The 16,914-nt window shown below is 40.2% G+C and overlaps 1 protein-coding gene across 2 annotated transcripts in view; it reads right to left on the reverse strand.

Annotated features, from left to right (window-relative positions):
- Positions 1–7,470: 7,470 nt before the first annotated feature.
- The window catches only part of nr4a3 (nuclear receptor subfamily 4, group A, member 3), a 28,541-nt gene continuing 19,097 nt past the window's right edge, over positions 7,471–16,914 (reverse strand). For both annotated transcript variants that reach the window (XM_047361545.1, XM_047361544.1), the window contains 2 exons: positions 12,857–13,035; positions 7,471–9,507 (listed from right to left, as the gene is read on the reverse strand). In XM_047361545.1, the coding sequence (XP_047217501.1) occupies positions 9,245–9,507; positions 12,857–13,035 (442 nt within the window). In that variant the 3' untranslated portion in view covers positions 7,471–9,244. The remainder of the gene's footprint in view (positions 9,508–12,856; positions 13,036–16,914) is intronic.

The following is a 16,914-nucleotide window of genomic DNA, read 5'->3' on the forward strand; positions in this document are numbered from 1 at the left end:
ACTTTAGCAGGAACAACAAAGTTGGTTGAAGTTGATGGGAAGGTGATTGGAGCTAAAAACCGGAAAATCCTGGAAGAAAACCTGTTAGAGGTTGAAAAAAACTTGAGACTTGGGTGAGGTTCACCTTTACGCAGGACACCAACTCTAAACATATAGCCTAAACAACAATAGAAGTTAGTTGTGTTAGAATGGCCCAGTCAAACTCCAGACCTAAATACAATTGAAATTAAATTTCCTCCGAGGTTCTCCAACCAGCCTGACTGAGCTTGAGCAAAAACCTCAGTCTACAGATATGAATGCACTTTACCGCATAATAGCTGAAGTTTTAATTGCAGCAAAATGTGATTCTACATAAACTGACTCAGGGTGGCTGAATACAAATGGACCCCACAGTCTTCAGATTTATATTTGCAACCATTCAGTAATATACTTTCACTTTACATTCATGCACAAGATTGTGGCAAGACTCTGCACACACATGTGTTCCTGAAATAAAACCAGTATTTAAACCTTAATGACTGTTTTTAGTTTCATTTTTACAATGATGGTGGAGATTTTTGTATCAAAAGATGAAGGTAAATCGAAATCATCCTGAGCTTTTAACCAGATAAATGGTACCAAATCCTCAACAACAAATGTGTATAGATACTGTCTCCTGCTCCCTCTGAGTACGCAGTATTGCACATATGAAGGTTTACCATTTTTGATGATTTGCTATTTAAACTTTCACTGTGAGTTTTGATCCTCCCACTCAGTCTGCAAGTCTGGGAGTCCCCCAGAAAGTGGACAAAATGCACTCACAGACAGACAGCCACACACACACAACAACTGCAGTAGATGGGTACACCAGGGGAAATCCCCTGCATCTGGGGACGGCGTGCTTTGCTGTGGCCCCTCGCATGGAGCATCCGCTGAGGGAAGAGTGTGTGTGTGGGGGTTGGCCTAAATGTCAAAGGTAAAAGGTGCTGAAGAAGAATAGAAATGGAAACATGCAATAGACCCACTCACACAGGCTGATCTCAGAGTAGAGGAGGGGGAACCCCAGTCCTCTCTTTGTCTTCAGAACACAACACAAACAAAAATCTCACACTTAATGTAACTTTCCACAAGATCTATGCTGTTTATGCACGAATCAAATGCAGAAAACGTAACAAAAACTGAAATGTCATGTTGATATCACTTTTAACACTGAATTATTTTGGGCTTAGACTTTTATTGCCATAGTAGTATGATTGTGTTGTTCAAAAAACTAAACGAAACTGGAGTTTTGTCACCTTATCATATGTCCAACATTTCACATGACCACATAGATCAAGATTGTGGAAATTCTGAGGTTGCAAGACCCCAAGCCAGATGCCACCCACCTACAGCAAGAAATGTTTTGCAGCCTCAAAGAGCTCTCCTCTCCACAGGTGAATTAGGTTTGCTGTATTTTAATTTCTCAGTTAAAAACAATTTAGTATTTTAAACATATTTTTATTTTGCATATTATCTGAGAAATATATGATGAATCTGTTGTTGTTGTTGTTTTATGGATATCAGTTTATTTGTGTTGCACCAGTTCACTTAACAAGTCAATTTAGACTAAATCATATCCAGTATTATACAGTCATGGTGAAAAGAAATCAATTATTTTCCAGGGTTTTGTGCAGTTAGTTTTTGAATTTTGTTGTTTTTCTTGTTTTGTTTTCACAAATTTAGAAAAGTCTTGTTGTTTTTTTATTATTTCAATCTAATCCTTCTAAGTTTTTTTAAGCCTTTGCTCATTTCTTAATTTTTAATTTGGCAAGTTGAGAATATTTAATAATCGTGGAAAAAAGAATGGTATTTTAAATTTTTTAGACTGAACATATTTAGATAAATAAACATTAAATCTGCATCCTGGCTTTATTTAAAATCTTTTGCAGCCTCTAACAGAGTTTCTTCCAGGATGTCCCCACACGAAACTCCATCTATCTTTTTAACAGCTCTGACCAAATTACCTGTTTCTGCTTAAGAAACACATGTGCAAAGCATGATGTTGCCATCACCATGGTGTGTTTAGGGTGGTCTGCACTATTACATTTCTACAACATATATCATTTAGGAAGTACACCAACAAGTTAAGTTTTGGTCTTTTCTGACATGTGTCCCCTTCATGGCTTGTGCCAAACTTTAAATGAGATTTCTTATAGCTTTCTTCTTGCTGCTCTTCTGTGAAAACCTCTATACCGATTCTCCCACCTGGGCTGTGGATCTCTGCAGCTTTCAGGATGTTGAACTGAGCTGTGATTTGTGAGATGTTTTAAGCTTGGGTTATGGTTTTATACCCTTACCCTGCTTTAAACTTCTCCACAACCTTCTCCCTTACACGTCTGGTGTGTTTTTTGGTCTTTATGATGCTGTTTGTTTACTGATTTGGTAACAAACCTCTGAGGCTTTCACAGAACAGGGATTTTAGGTGCTGGGAGTATCAGAGTGAAGAGAATCAAATTTAAATGAGGGCCTATACTTTTCAGATTTGAATATGAATGAAGTGTTGAAATGCTTTTTTCCTTCCGTTCACAGTTACTACTTTATAATGTGACTAAATGTGTAGAAGTTCCAGGGCAATGAATACTTTTGCTAGGCGATGTACACTACTCAAAAAGTTAGGGATATTTGGCTTTCGGTTGAAATTTATAGAAATCGTAAAACATTCACACTAAAGTAATATTATATCATGAAAGTAGGGCATTTAGTAGAAGCATACAATGATGTTGTCCTTATCTCAAACAATTTATTGAAACGGAAACCAACAACAGTGGTGGGTATACCACAACAAAAAATTTCAATATGTCAACGTGCCCTTGATCATCAATTACAGCTTGACAATGATGTCTCATGCTGTTCACAAGTTGACAAATAGCCTGCTGAGGCATGGCATCCCACTCTTCTTGACTGACTGCCCTCAGGTCATTGAGGTTCTGTGGTACAGCGTTAGGAGCCTCTAGACGGCGACTCATCTGATCCCTTAGGTTTTCTATGGGATTCAGGTCTGGAAAAAGTGCAGCATTGTAGTTCATGAAGTTAAAATTAAGCCTGTGTTGTTCATGCAGTGGCACAATGACTGGATTAATTATGTTTTTCAGTTAGTACGGGCTTGTCACTATACCATTCTTACAGTGTAGGGCAGGTCTGTATTGACTAGACGCACCTGCCCACACTGCTACACCACCACCACCACCAAAGGCTCGTCTGGTGACAACAGTGGCTGATGCATTGTGCTTTCCTTCATGTCTCTAACATCGTTGGCGGCTTACATTCTTGACGGGAAACTCAGGTTCCTCACGCCTTCCTTAAATGTGCCTGGAGTTGAGTAGCATTCATCGTCCGGTCCCACAGGGCACTGTTCACAATGAAGCGGGCATTAGTGTGGGATGTGGCCAAAGGACGTCCACTTCTATGCCTTTCTGTGAGTCTTCCAGTCTCGCTGTAACTCTGTTGCAAACTGCTGATGCCACTGTTGATTGATTGTTCTGTGTCTTCTTGGTGTCATGATGTCAAAATGTGAAGAACATGATGAGAAGAAGTGATTAAATACAATTCTGAATGAACTGGGATCGAACCATGTATTGGTTGATTCATGGATCAAACACCTGTGAATTTAGCTGTTAAGTTCCTTGTTAGAGAACAGCAAGTTGTGCAAAAAGTACTGAAACATTGAGCAGTTGGACATATGCATTCAAAAGTTTAGAAAAGGTCACATTAAGTTGACCTGTAAAGGTTATAGTGCATATTTGGTTCATCCTGAAGTTCAACCCGAAAGCCGAATATCCTTAACGGTTTGTGAGTAGTGTATGTGTGGAGATGTGTGTGTGTATAAGTGCCAAATTGTGTGTGAATTAGGCCCAGAAGGACTCAGCTGTGGTTAGCTTCAGTCTAATCCAGGAGGTTGATCAGCAGGAGAGGAAGCCAGCAGGGAGCTCTGCTCACTTTGTACCTCCTGAACCTCTCTGTTTTTATAGAAAGGTGTGATTAGTACACCCTGACGCCTCAGAGGATGCAGGCCTTTTTCACAGCAGACACACTGACATGTCGTAGTAGGAGAAACTTGGGTGTTACTAATAAAATTAGAGAAGCATACTTAATACGCAGGTGTTCTTGTGTCTAAGTGAGCCTGCCACACTAGGGACCTGAATCAGCAGCATCCATTATGTTTCTCTCCTGGTCCAATGCTGAGACTTTAATACAGGCTTTTATCACTCACAGAGTAGATTGTTGCAACATCCTCAGAGAGAGTAGCTACAGTCAAATAAATTCAGCTGGCTGAATGCTGATGAAGATGTGAAAGAGAGATCATATTAATACAATTTTAATGTCTTTGCATCAGGAATCTGTATACTGTAGAAACAATTTTTGGTTTTAATGAGTTTTAATGAGTTTTTGAAACCATTAAAGGTCTCAGTCCCACATATTTAATTTTATTGTACAAACCATCGAGATCACTGAGGCTGTCTGAAAAATATTCAGTTTTTTATCTGTTGTAAAGGCTTTTGTGCTGACTGCATTGTGTTTGGAAAGTTCTCTGTGAAAAGATTGATCACGTTTGCTATTTACATTTGTTTGTGATTACTGCTGAAAGGCATTTTCACCTTCAGTTTGTAAAAACTTCAGAATTGAAAAAGTTTAACATTCATTTTCTTTTTTCAATGGTTATATTTTTTATTTTTATTTTGGATGAAGACTCAAACGTTTTATCAAGAAAACAATACTCTAGAGGCATTGGTGAAAAAATGCATATTTCTTAGATTTAATATTTGTGTTTATTTTTCAGTGGAAATCATCTAGAATATTTATTTGTTTATTTGCATTTTTCTTTATGTAAACTAAACCTATAAACTCATTATTTCTTCTCATATATGGTCTTTTTTTATTTAAATAGTTTTTTTTTGGCAGCTTATAGTGGCCTTTATTTTTCTTATTTTCTAAAAGTGAGCTGAAGGGAAATGAGGAGAGCGAGTGGGGGAAGACATGCAGCAAAGGTCAACGGGCCGGGACTTGAACCCATGAGAGGCTGCGTCAAAAACTAAGGCCTCTGTACATCAGTCGCATGCTCTAACCCTGCACTCTTTATTTAAATTTTGCTTATGTAGTCATTCTTACAGGTATTTCTGTGCAGACATGAACACATCTGGAAAAAAAAACTACGATATCCAACTGCAACTCTTGTTATATATTGGTTGGCATTATATCTCTTAACTATTCCTCTTAAATTTATAATACTGGCCACATTATTAACACTCAGGGTAAAGGTTTGCAAAAAGCATTAAATCAAATGCATCTTTTATTGAGTAACATATTCTCACACCCAAAGATTTTGAAAAACCAAACCTTTGATTTGAGTGTGTTTATTGATTGGGGTAAAATAATCCCATGTTAAGAAATAATTCTCTTTTAACAATTATCCCGCTGCAATAAAAATGTATGCATCTTAAGACTTTTTAGACATCTCTACCAGGGCTGCCAAAAAAGTGTAACTGGCACTGTAAGGATTTATCTTTGTCTGGGATATAATCTTGTTTTTTGAAGCAATTTGAGCGGCACTTTTTTATCAGAAAAGTTTTAAGTTAATTATAATATTACAAATTATGGAATCACAGCTTCAAAAGCCCTGCTCTGAATGTGAGCGTGCATGCATAATTATTATGTATGTTTGATAGGACCTCTAATCAAGACTCTGGGTATCTGCTACCTGTCAGCGCGGATCGATTGGGTGGAAGACTGGCAGCTTGCTCTCTGAGCGTACGTGTGTTTGCATCATGCAAATTTCAGGGTGCATTTCGTGCTTTGTGACATCAGATTCGGCAGAAAACTTTCATTATTTTTTTCCGACATGTGGAGTATTGTTAGCTTTTTGCACAAACACACTTTTACAAGACATCACAAAAATAATTGTGGTGTTATTGTTGTTTTCCTGCATATTGATGAGGCTCCCAGTCTAAATAGGAGAGGGAGAGAGAGAAAATTAAAATCAGTATAAATATTACATTTTCTGTTATTGAAAGCAAGTTTTAGGATCTAATATTTCTACCTAATCCATAAAAAGGCATAACATCATCAGGGTATTGTATGATTTCACATCATATATTTAATATTTTGCACAAACAGAGGAGACTCTCCTTCTTTCCCTCTCTAACTCAGACACCCTCATACTGACAGATCTGTTCACTATTTCCCTACCAGTTGCTATCCATCACTGAGCCGTTTGAGAGAGAGAGAAAGAGAGAGCGAGGCTGTGTCTGTGTTGGTGCTCTCAGTGCTGTGAGTGAGTGATGGCAGTGACAGTATAGACGGCGTGTGCTGTGAAATGTCACAGTGCCGATCGATGTTGTTTAACGAGGCTAGAGGCTGATCTGGGCCTCATGCTAACATAAAGCTCTCCTCTCCTCACTCTTCCTTCCTCTCTTCACTCTCCTAATCCTCCCTCTACTCTCCGTGAGAGCTTGAGGGGGGGGAGGCGAGGCCTTTTACCTGTCAGGAGACTTTTGTCTGTGGCAGGAGCCACATATACACATATGTGTGCCTTGCAAAATTATTTATACCCCTGGGACTTTTTCTGATTTTCTCACCTTACAGACAACAACTTCAATGTATTTTAGAGAATTGTTTTTAAGTCACAGACCAACACAAAGTAGTGCAAAATTGTGAAATTATAAGAAAACTTTTCTATTTTTCTTTACTATAAAAAGTTAAGGAACGTGGGATGCATTTGCATACCCTCCCAATACCCCAAAATAAAATCCCTTGCAACCTGTGAGTAATGTAATCTCAGTATTAATGCAATTGTTCTGTGAAGGCCTCAAAGGTTTGTTACAGAACATTAGTGAACAACCATCATCATAACAGCAACAGCAGCAGCACCATGACTCTGGAACTCTCTCCCTATTAGTTTGAGGTATGCGGACTCTGCAGAGCTTATTAAAAGGCAACTAAAAAGTCAAATTGCTTTTGATTAACTATTTGGATGTACTGATGTTTAATGTTAGGTTTTAGTTTTTCTTTTGTATAGCACTTTGTGATCTGTGTTTTGGAAGGTGCTTTATAAATAAAGTTTTACTTAGGTATTTTCCCTTACTTACAATCCCTACATCTCAGTCTACCAAGAAACAGCCTTCAAAACTGAGCAACGAGGGGATTAATCAGAGAAGCAGCCAAGAGGCCCATGGTAACTCTGGAGGAGCTGGAGAGATTTACAAAAACTCTACATGGGATACAAAACATAGACTTTACATCTCTCTGAATAAACCATCCTGACGGTGAAACACAGAGGGTACAGCATCATGCTGTGGAGTTGCTCTCCCTCAGTGGACACAGGGAAGCTGGTCAGAGTTGATGGGAAGACAGATGGAGATAAAAGCAGGGTGATCCTGGAAGAAAACTTGCTGAGAACTGCAGCAAAAGTTGTTTTTACAAATCATTATCTCATGGAGGCTAAATACAACTGCATGCTACAAATATTATATTTTTATTAGTACAAAATTTAGGAAACCATGTATCCTTTTCCTTCATGAGCACATTTATGCATTAGTTTGTGATGGTCTATGATGTGAAAATCTTCACAAAATGAAAAGTTTGCCTTGAAACGCAAATGTTTTTGTATATGATGAGAAGTTAACAACAAAGAATCAAAACACAGGATGCAGCAGGTCAGAATAATCAGAACTAGTTTATGATTTCAAAGTGCTGAACAGAAAATCCAGTGAACAAAAGAGGGGAAAAAAAAAAAAAAATATATATATATATATATATATATCAAACAGGAAACTCAAACCAAAGAAGTACATTGAAAAAACAGCAAGTCTTTATCTTTTTAATTTTTCTTCTTCTTTTAAAAAAAGAAAAAAAGAAAATGCACAAGTTGTACCACAATATTTGAAAAAGCTAAAAACACTTCAAAATATTAGTTTTTATATATATATATATTTATATTATATTTATATATCTATAATTTGCTTCGTTCATTTTTAAACTGCTGCCGTGATGGTGTGAGTGGGTGGTGGAGGCCTGGGGAGATCCCCGTGCAGCAAACACAGCTGGAGCCGTTTTTTTTTTTCTTGTGATGGCAGCTCTCGACAACTTCCACCACGTTCCTGACCTCTCTTAGGCTTAGGGACTCCTGTGCAGTATCCATGATAGAAATGCAAAAAAAAAAAAAAAAAAAAGAGCACGAACATGGAATGTTTAACCCCCCCCTGACCCCCTTCAACTCCTCTCTCCTTCCTCCCTTCTCGATCTGTCGAATGCCCTCCGGCCCGTACGGGCATGGCATGTGTCGGAGCTTGTAGCCCTTCTCTGTAAGTGCTTTAAAAGCCAATATGTGACCACAGTTCTACCCCAACCTGTGATTTTAAAATGCGATACTATTCAAAAATAGGAAAACCAAAAACGACAGAAGAGGGAGTTCAAGTCTGGGTGACTCAATCTTGGATAGTTTAGTGCACAGTTTCTCCTCCGCTGTGTGAAAAGTCACACGGAGACAGCACAGGACAAAGTCTTTGTATTAAAATAATTTAGAGTTTGAAATTAGACCTTCCCTCCTCCGTGTCTTCCTTTTTGTGGTGAAATTGCACTTTGTAATTAAGAGGCCGCCTTGATAGCCACTTCCACGTGTTAATGAAATAGTTTTACGTGTTTCTGCCTTTCTGTCTGACCTCTGACATTTCTCTACACTACAGTATGAAAACACCCCCCTTCTTCTTATCAACAGAAGCTAACTTGAGTCTCACTGTCACATCAGTAACTCAGCAAACTTTCTGTCCCACTGAGACTTGACCTTTTCATAAAAAGAAGAAGTCCTTGGACAGAAAGAGCGAGGGCAAAACATAGATCAACACAGTACCCATAAACCCTTCTCTCTTTTTGTTTTTGCAAAAGTGAGCTGCCACCCAGATGGAGAAAGGACAGGAACAAGTCATTCTGCTGTCCAACTCAACTTCATCATCCTCCCCGACAAGAAAGTGTGGAGGATCAAATAAAAGGTTGCAAAGCATTTTTGAGTTATTGTCTTTTTTACAGGTGAAAAGCGTTTTTGTTGGTTGTCCGTTTGGTAGCCCCCCACCAAACGGACGAGATGCTTTCGATTTGCTCTCTCCGCTCGCCATCAGTCAGAAGGGAGAGTCTCTTTCTCTCTCTCTATCTCTCTCCTCCTTTGGGGAGGTGGGGGGTTAAAAGGCCTGAACAGGACGTTGACATGGGTTTCTTTCTATGCGGTCAGCCCGAGTCATCAGTAGGGTAGGGTGTCCAGGAATCTGTCGATCGATGGTGGGGGCGGCACGAGGTCTTCCAGCTTCAGGTAGAAGATCCGCTGCAGGCCCTGGGTCCTCTGAGAGCGGAGCTCCGCCCTCAAACCCAGCACACGGCTCAGGGGAGGGATGGCTTTGTTGGAGGAAGAAGAGGGTCCGCAGCCCAGGTGGTCTCTGAGACAGCAGATGACTTTATTCTGCAGCTCCTCCACACGCTTCGACTCCTTCAGACCTGGGACTTGATCTGCAGAGAGAAAGCAGGAGACCGGAGACATTAGAGGTTTATAGTTTCTTTCAAAGGTTTTTTACATTTTATCACATAACTTCAATTTATTTTATTTGGATTTTATGTGACCAACACCAAGTAGTGCGTCCATTATTGTGATGCTTGGTTTTCTAAGACTTTACACACTAACATAAGAAACAAATGACACAGAGAAAAAGCTTTATCTCATTTAGAAGCTTTGAAACTGTTGTGGATTAATTTGAAAGATGTTTTTGTCCTCAGCCTAGATCAGTTCTTTCTTGCTTCTCGGTCTCTGCAGCAGAAAAGCATCCCCACACTATGATGCTGCCACTGCCTTGCTTCAAAGTGGGGTTGTTTTCCTCAGTGTTAGTTTGTCAATGCATATAACGTATCCCATGTAGGTCAATACGTTCAGTTTTGACTTTATTTTTCAGATGTTTGCTGTGTCCTCCATGTATCTTCAAGCCAGCTGCAAATCCTAAACAGGACTTTTTCTGATTTTCTTTCAGTTTTCTTCTTGTCAATCTTCCATGAAGGGCAAATTTGTTGACACTCCCAACAGAGCGGTGGATCTCTGAAGCTCCTCCAGAGTTACCACGGGCCTGTTAGCTGCTTTTCTCCAAAATACTCTCCATGCCTGGAATATCAGTTCACATAACCTATCCTGCTTTAGACATCTGCACAACTTTATACCTTTAGTGTTAGTTTGCATTTTGAATACATGCTGAAAAACATTTTCATTTTCATTCCTCTTCATAATTATGCGCTACTCTGTGATGGTCCATCAAATAAACTGCCAAAAAACTACACTGAAGTTCTTGGTTAAAAAAATTACAAATAACTGTATTAAATGGGAAAATTTAGTTAGCGGAAAAACAAAATCCACACACACATACAGTATATATACATCAAAGCTCATTCAGGTAAAATAACATTAGCCTCATCTTGTTTTATATTGAACTGCATCTCATTAGCCCATATGGCTCATGTTCTTAACAGCCTTACGGTGTCTCATTCGCTGCAAATCAATACGTCGTCTAACCTAATAAGCCTTCTGCACACTGTGTACACAAACACACTCACATGCCATAGAAATATAGCACAAACATGGAAATAAACCCATGCTGTGTATTTATCGCTCAAAAATACTTTAAATGAACGCACTCAGATGCTCAAATAGGCCCTGTAGTTTAGAGAATTTAAGACACAACAGTGCTCAACAATTAGCTGATTATTTGGCCTTGTAAGCAGCCAAATTCAATTAGGAATACACACAAACACACAGATACAGACCGCAGACTGCTGCCCATAGCAACTCCAGTGGCACTCGTATCAGACTTAATGTGACACTAACTCATTCTGCAGAGAACAGGGTGTCCAGCTCACCCCTTAACACACACCCAAACGCACACATGTACATACACACACATAGACACACAAGCTAGTGTGTCAGTGTGGTGCTGCAGGGAGGCTGCCTCTGAGACCAGTCTCACTTTAAGGTATCCATTATTGGAAGTGTATTTATTGTTTGTTTATGTGACTCTTTTGTTTGCAGTGTTTGCTGCTGCAGAGGTACTGCAGCCCTCCTTCCACTGTGGCTTTCAGATTTCTTGCACTCTTTTTTTCCCCTTTCTTTATTTTGCTTCTCTGCTTTTTCCCTTTTCTCTCTCCCCCATTCCTTGCTTCTCTATGTGCGGCAGTTCCTGGGGAGAAATCAATGAGGGCCCTTTCTGCACAAGCCACTCCGAAGCGTTCGATCACCCGGTGGCCCTGGTGGCTCTGCCACGGCCGCGCGCTGTGTGCTTTGCCGAGGTGGCGGAGTGCCACTGCGAATACCGCAGACGCTGTTCCAGAGCCGTGCCCCACGGTGGGCTGGTCGATCAGGAACAGAGTTAAGTGCTCCCCCAGAGAGAGTGAGACCGAGAGAGGGACGATAGGGTTGTAAGGCAGGGTGAGGGGGATTTTACCCGTTGCACATTAATGTCTCACTCTAAAATTTAGCTTTAAAAAATGAAAACTCAACTCATAATTTCAGTGCATCCTTTGTTGCCTGAGGTTACATATCTAATGCATTTTACATACAACATGATTGTTGCATCTTTCTGAGGTCCGTCCATGGATAAAGTGTCGATTTTTCACCCGTGGACACTGATTAGAGGGGCCAGGTGTGTGGCAGGTGCAGCAGGTGCTTCTGGGTATCGGGTTCTTGTTACAGGCAGAGTTGCGTGAGAAGACATGCTCGCATGTGTGTCTCAAAGCGTTTGTGTGACGTCAGAGGATGTATCCACCTGATAGCTTACTGTAAAAAAAAAAAAAACCCACAACCAAAGCTTCTAACTAATTGAAAAATATCAGATAAGCAAACACCTACATGGTGGGTATAGAATAGAATGAAATAGAATATCTTTCTTGTCATTATACAAATGTACAATGAAATTAAAAACCTGCTCTTTTGCAGTGTGGAAATGTCTGAGTATAAAGAAAAAAAAACAGAGTAAAGAAGAATAATCACACAGTAAAGAGGTGTAATAACCTGGTTTTAAAAGTGTAAAATAATGTGACTAAATTTCAGTGTTCAAGAGATCTATCAACATCACACATCTTACCTTGCAAATATTACTTTGCTGAAGTTCTCCCAATCAATCAGATTGTGTCTCTTTAGCTCAACTGACAGATTTTCTGTCTAGCTTTGACTTGGAAGTAGTCTTGGATGTGCTATGAGGTAAAAAAATGAAATCCCTTTTCATCTTTAGCTTTCTTGAAGACGCCTGGGGGTTTGGGGTCAAAACTCACTGAAATTTTGAACCGTTAATTTCATATAATTAATTAGTTAAGTTTAATATTTTATGTATAATTGCCTCCACCTAGAGAAAGATTCCAGTTCAAAAGAAAAGTAATCCCACATCATGATTTTGTCACCACCATGCTTGACTATGGGAATTAGGTTCTTTTGGTGAAGCATACGTCTGTTTATGTGGTTTATGTTTGGTTTCATCAAACAAAGGTGCCAAGGTGTTTTTCTTCTAAAAACTGTCTCCTGTCTTACAAACATACTCTTTAGTCCAGACATTTGGGAAATATAGGAGACGTTTTATTGCACCTTGTTTATCTGTTATATATTTACATCCAACAGATGTGTTTGACTCTAAGGATTTGTACGGGAAATAAATCACATTTAAAGTAAAAAACTATTTTAATGTTATTTACTAAGGTCTTTCTTGTTAGGTTAATGTTTGAGATCCACTGTACCTAAAAGAATCTTAAGTGATTGAAAGGCATTTGTGTGGATCAGTTACTATCCTCAAATATTTTTATTTCCTGCAGATAATCAGAGTTTTTTGGTTACCTGTTAGCAGTACCAGGGCAGATAGGCAGGCGAAGGCAGAAGCATCAAGGTTAAGGGTCTGGAGGTGGGTTGAGAAATCACGGATGGAGTCCAGCCACTCTCCAAACCCACGAAGGCACTGGAACCTGTGCAGCACTGAGCCGTTACAGAACACCAGCTTGTCCTCTGACAGCGTAGATCTGAGACACAGGGAGAGCAAGGGAGACACACATCAAACAGAGGCATGCAGCTGATAAAGTTTGTGTGTTTTTTTAAAACTTACAGTATTTAAAACTATTCTTGCATTTCCTTGTTGCAGGGTGGGGTGAAGGGTTAGGGCAGAAGGCTGTGTGAGTGTGTGTGTGTGCAGATAGGTAAACTGTTACAGCTTTAATGTCCCCAGGCTGTGGTGTGCAGTGGAAACACAAAGCTTTAATGAGGAAATGAAAAGGCCTCTCGGATGCATTTAACCATCACTTACTCACGGCACACAACATCCCGTTTTCATTTTTTTTAACTCTCCAGCAGAGCAGGGAAAGGGAGGGAGCAAACAATGAATGACGCATAAAACAAAAAAAGGAGAGAGAGAGAGGAAAACAGATAATTGTGCAAATAGAAAGAAAGGGGGGGGGGGGGGGGGGGGGGTTTAGGGAAAAGACCTAAAAGCCACTAATTACAGTCTATGCAAACATTGGTTTAGCAGTTATGAGACTAAGCAGCAGCAACATTTGTGTGTAATTATCCTTAATGCAGATGAAAAGATTTACCTCCTCAGTTTTAACCCAACGCACATAATCCACACTTTTAAAAATGCATGAAAAGTTTTTTTTACTATGCAAACTTTGCAAAACATGTATCCATGGATTCATGAAACAGCATGTGGATTATGCAACAAGGAATGATTCACATTTTTACCAAGCATTGCTTATTTGTCCTAACATGCATTTCTGCTTTTCACTTTTACCCTATTCCTTATTCCTACTGTGAATATGCAGGAAGACGACACATAAAGTATAAATCTTTTAAAAATAGCATGCATTTTTTTGTAGAAGCCTGCAAGTCACCAAAAAATTCATTGAATGCAGGTATTAAGAGATGAAGCTCGGGCAGCAACAAGCTTGTTTTTGACATTATCCCTTCACATCATCTGCTCTAGATGAAAGTTCTCAACAGGAAACTTTAATCAGAAACCAAGAGAAGAACCTTTGAAAAGCATTTCACAGCTTTCATTCCTCCTGCAACCATGGTGGTTTCTAAAACACAGAGTGTTCAGAAAGACAAAATGTATATTATTTGCTTTTATCATGTAAGGATCATAGCCAGGCATTGGCCAGTAAATGGTATCAAGTTGAGCAGCGGTTTTAAAAAGTTCCACTTTCAAAATCGCCCAGAGTGAGGGCAGTCACTCTGACTGTGTGGAGCATAAAGTCACCCACTTTTCCCCCTTCCCAAATTTTTACTACACACTGCTGGCCAGCTGACTGAAAGTTGGCAACCATATCTTTCTTTTCTTAAAAGAAAGAACGTTTGGCTGAATTTGCAGCTAACTGCAGACTGACAGAGAAACTAACTAATAAACCATTGTTGTTAAAAGCATGTTGTGTAACTCCGAAAAGAGCAGAGCTGCAAAAAGGCTAGAGCTTCACAGTTTCCTAAATTGCAATCGACATTGCAATATCATTTGTGTGAAATATTACAATTACAAAATTACTACTTGGATGCAAGTTTCTTTAGGCTATTACATTTCAACTGTCATGCATTCCAACAATAAATATTGGACGGTGGGATGGACTTCTATTGTCCTTTATATCCACATCTGATCTACATCTTGGTGAACGAGCTGAAAAAGGTCAGGGATAGTGATGGGGACATCATGGCTGTAGAAAAAAAAAGAAATTAACTAGGAGAACGTGGGTTAATTATCATTGATGTCGCAATTGTATAATATTTTGCACAATAAGCATTCTAGTACTACATTTTGGTCATTATTCTATATTTTTGCTTAAGTCTGTTAATAAAAATAACTGTTATAGATGGCCATATTATTTGTGTAATGATCAATGTGTTACACGATTTTAGCAGCATTATGAATGACTGTTGCTTTTTGTAGCTGGAGAATGTATCCAGAAATCAGAATCAGAATCAGAAAAGCTTTATTGCCAAGTAGGTTTTTGGACATACAAGGAATTTGTTTTGGCGTAGTCGGTGCAATACAATACAAATTAAACAGTATAAACATATCTACAATATAATATAAATATATGTGCACAGTTTTAAGTGAGTGAGAGTAAATATAGAGCATTATAGGATGCGAGAGCAGTACAACAGAGCAGGTGATCATTGTGCAAGTATGGCAGGAGTCCAATCTGAGCGTTAATGTAACGCATAGAGTTGCAGGTTACAGGTGTCCTGTCAGCAAAAAAGGGGGGGTGTGGGGGAAAGGGAGAGTGTCAGGGTGGTTTCCGGGCTTTGTTAACAAGGCTGGTGGCAGATGGGAAAAAACTGTTCTTGTGGCGTGAGGTTTTGGTCCGGATGGACCGCAGCCTCCTGCTAGAGGGGAGAGTCTCAAAGAGTCTGTGACCGGGGTGGGAGGGATCAGCCAGAATCTTCCCGGCCCGCTTCAGGGTCCTGGAGGTGTACAGTTCCTGGAGCGACAGTAGACTGCAGCCAATCACCTTCTCAGCAGACCGAATGACACGCTACTCACCACATTTTAAAATAAGACAAGCGAGTAACAAATGAAAGTGAACTAAGAATAGCTGAAACAAAATCCAGTCTGTTATTTTTGCTGACAACATATGATCTGTGATTATTAGGTTGATGCCCCTCAGCTAAATGTTCAGTTCCATTTCATAACACTGTTTGTGCTCTGTCTGGTAGTAGCACAAGATCAGCACTACACTGACAGGCTGGCAGACAAGCAGCCGGGCAGATGCACACTCACACTCATGCATACACGCATCCTCAGCTGGATGTCTGCCACAAATTCCACTCCCCCCTGACTACACTATCACCATGGTTATCAGCCAATAACCGCAGAAACTGTTTGGTGACGGAGGGGATCACAGTGATGTGGATCCCACAAGAGCGAAGCAAATTTGCTCTGCTGCACGCTGAACACACACACGCGCACACACACAAACACACGTAAACGCACACATTCAACGTTCAGACACGCGCGTGTGAGTAGAGGGCGGCAGTGCAGAAAAGCGTCTTGGTTCAGGATAGGGTCAAGGCAGGGCTGAAGCAATTGGATCTGAGGATTGCACGGAAAGTAAGACAGGGCCAAATTTGTTCATGGTTTCCTTTATGCCGTAGGAGTTAGGCTGATGGGAACACGAGAAGCGCATGCATGTGTGTGTGTATTTGTGTGTGTGTGTCCGCCCTTCATCGTGACTCAGAGTTGCCCCTCCTGCTGGGACTGTGATGCCACCACCCATCCTCTACCCACCCTGCACCTGGACCTCCACTGGGAGGAGTGAAACTTCGACGTCGTCAGAGAGTCTGAGTAAGCGCGCCTGTGTTGCCTGACTGTGTTGGTCTTCTACCCTAGACGACAGCTCAGACAAAAGGACGAGCTTGTAGCGCCATCTCCCCTCCTCCTCCTCCTGCCCATAAATTTAACCAGCAGCATGCCTTACAGGAGCAGACCCGTAACCCAGGATAATTCTGAGGCGTAGACGGGCCAGGCTAGCAGTAATGGCACCAGATATCGACCACGTTCTTCTGCACATATAGCGCCTTGCAAATGTATGCACATCCCTGGAACGTTTTCACATTTTTTCACATTACAACCACAATTTATTACAGGAATTGTTTAGTTGTCCTGCTGGGAGTTGAACCTTCACCCCAGTCCTGAGCTCCATTCATATTCCCATTAACTCCAACGTCCCTGTCCCTGCTGCGAAAAAGCCTCCCTTTATCTTGATGCTGCCACCACAGTTTGTTTTAATGGTGGGGATGGTGTGTACAGAGCTGGGGTGGGTAGTAACTAGATGCATTTATTCATTTACATTTACTTGAGTAACTTAAAAAAAAACAAAAAAACCCTTTCAGCAGTAGTTTTAATGCACTGTACT

This window comes from Girardinichthys multiradiatus, chromosome 3 (assembly GCF_021462225.1).
Source record: "Girardinichthys multiradiatus isolate DD_20200921_A chromosome 3, DD_fGirMul_XY1, whole genome shotgun sequence".
NCBI classification, from domain to species: Eukaryota; Metazoa; Chordata; class Actinopteri; order Cyprinodontiformes; family Goodeidae; genus Girardinichthys; species Girardinichthys multiradiatus.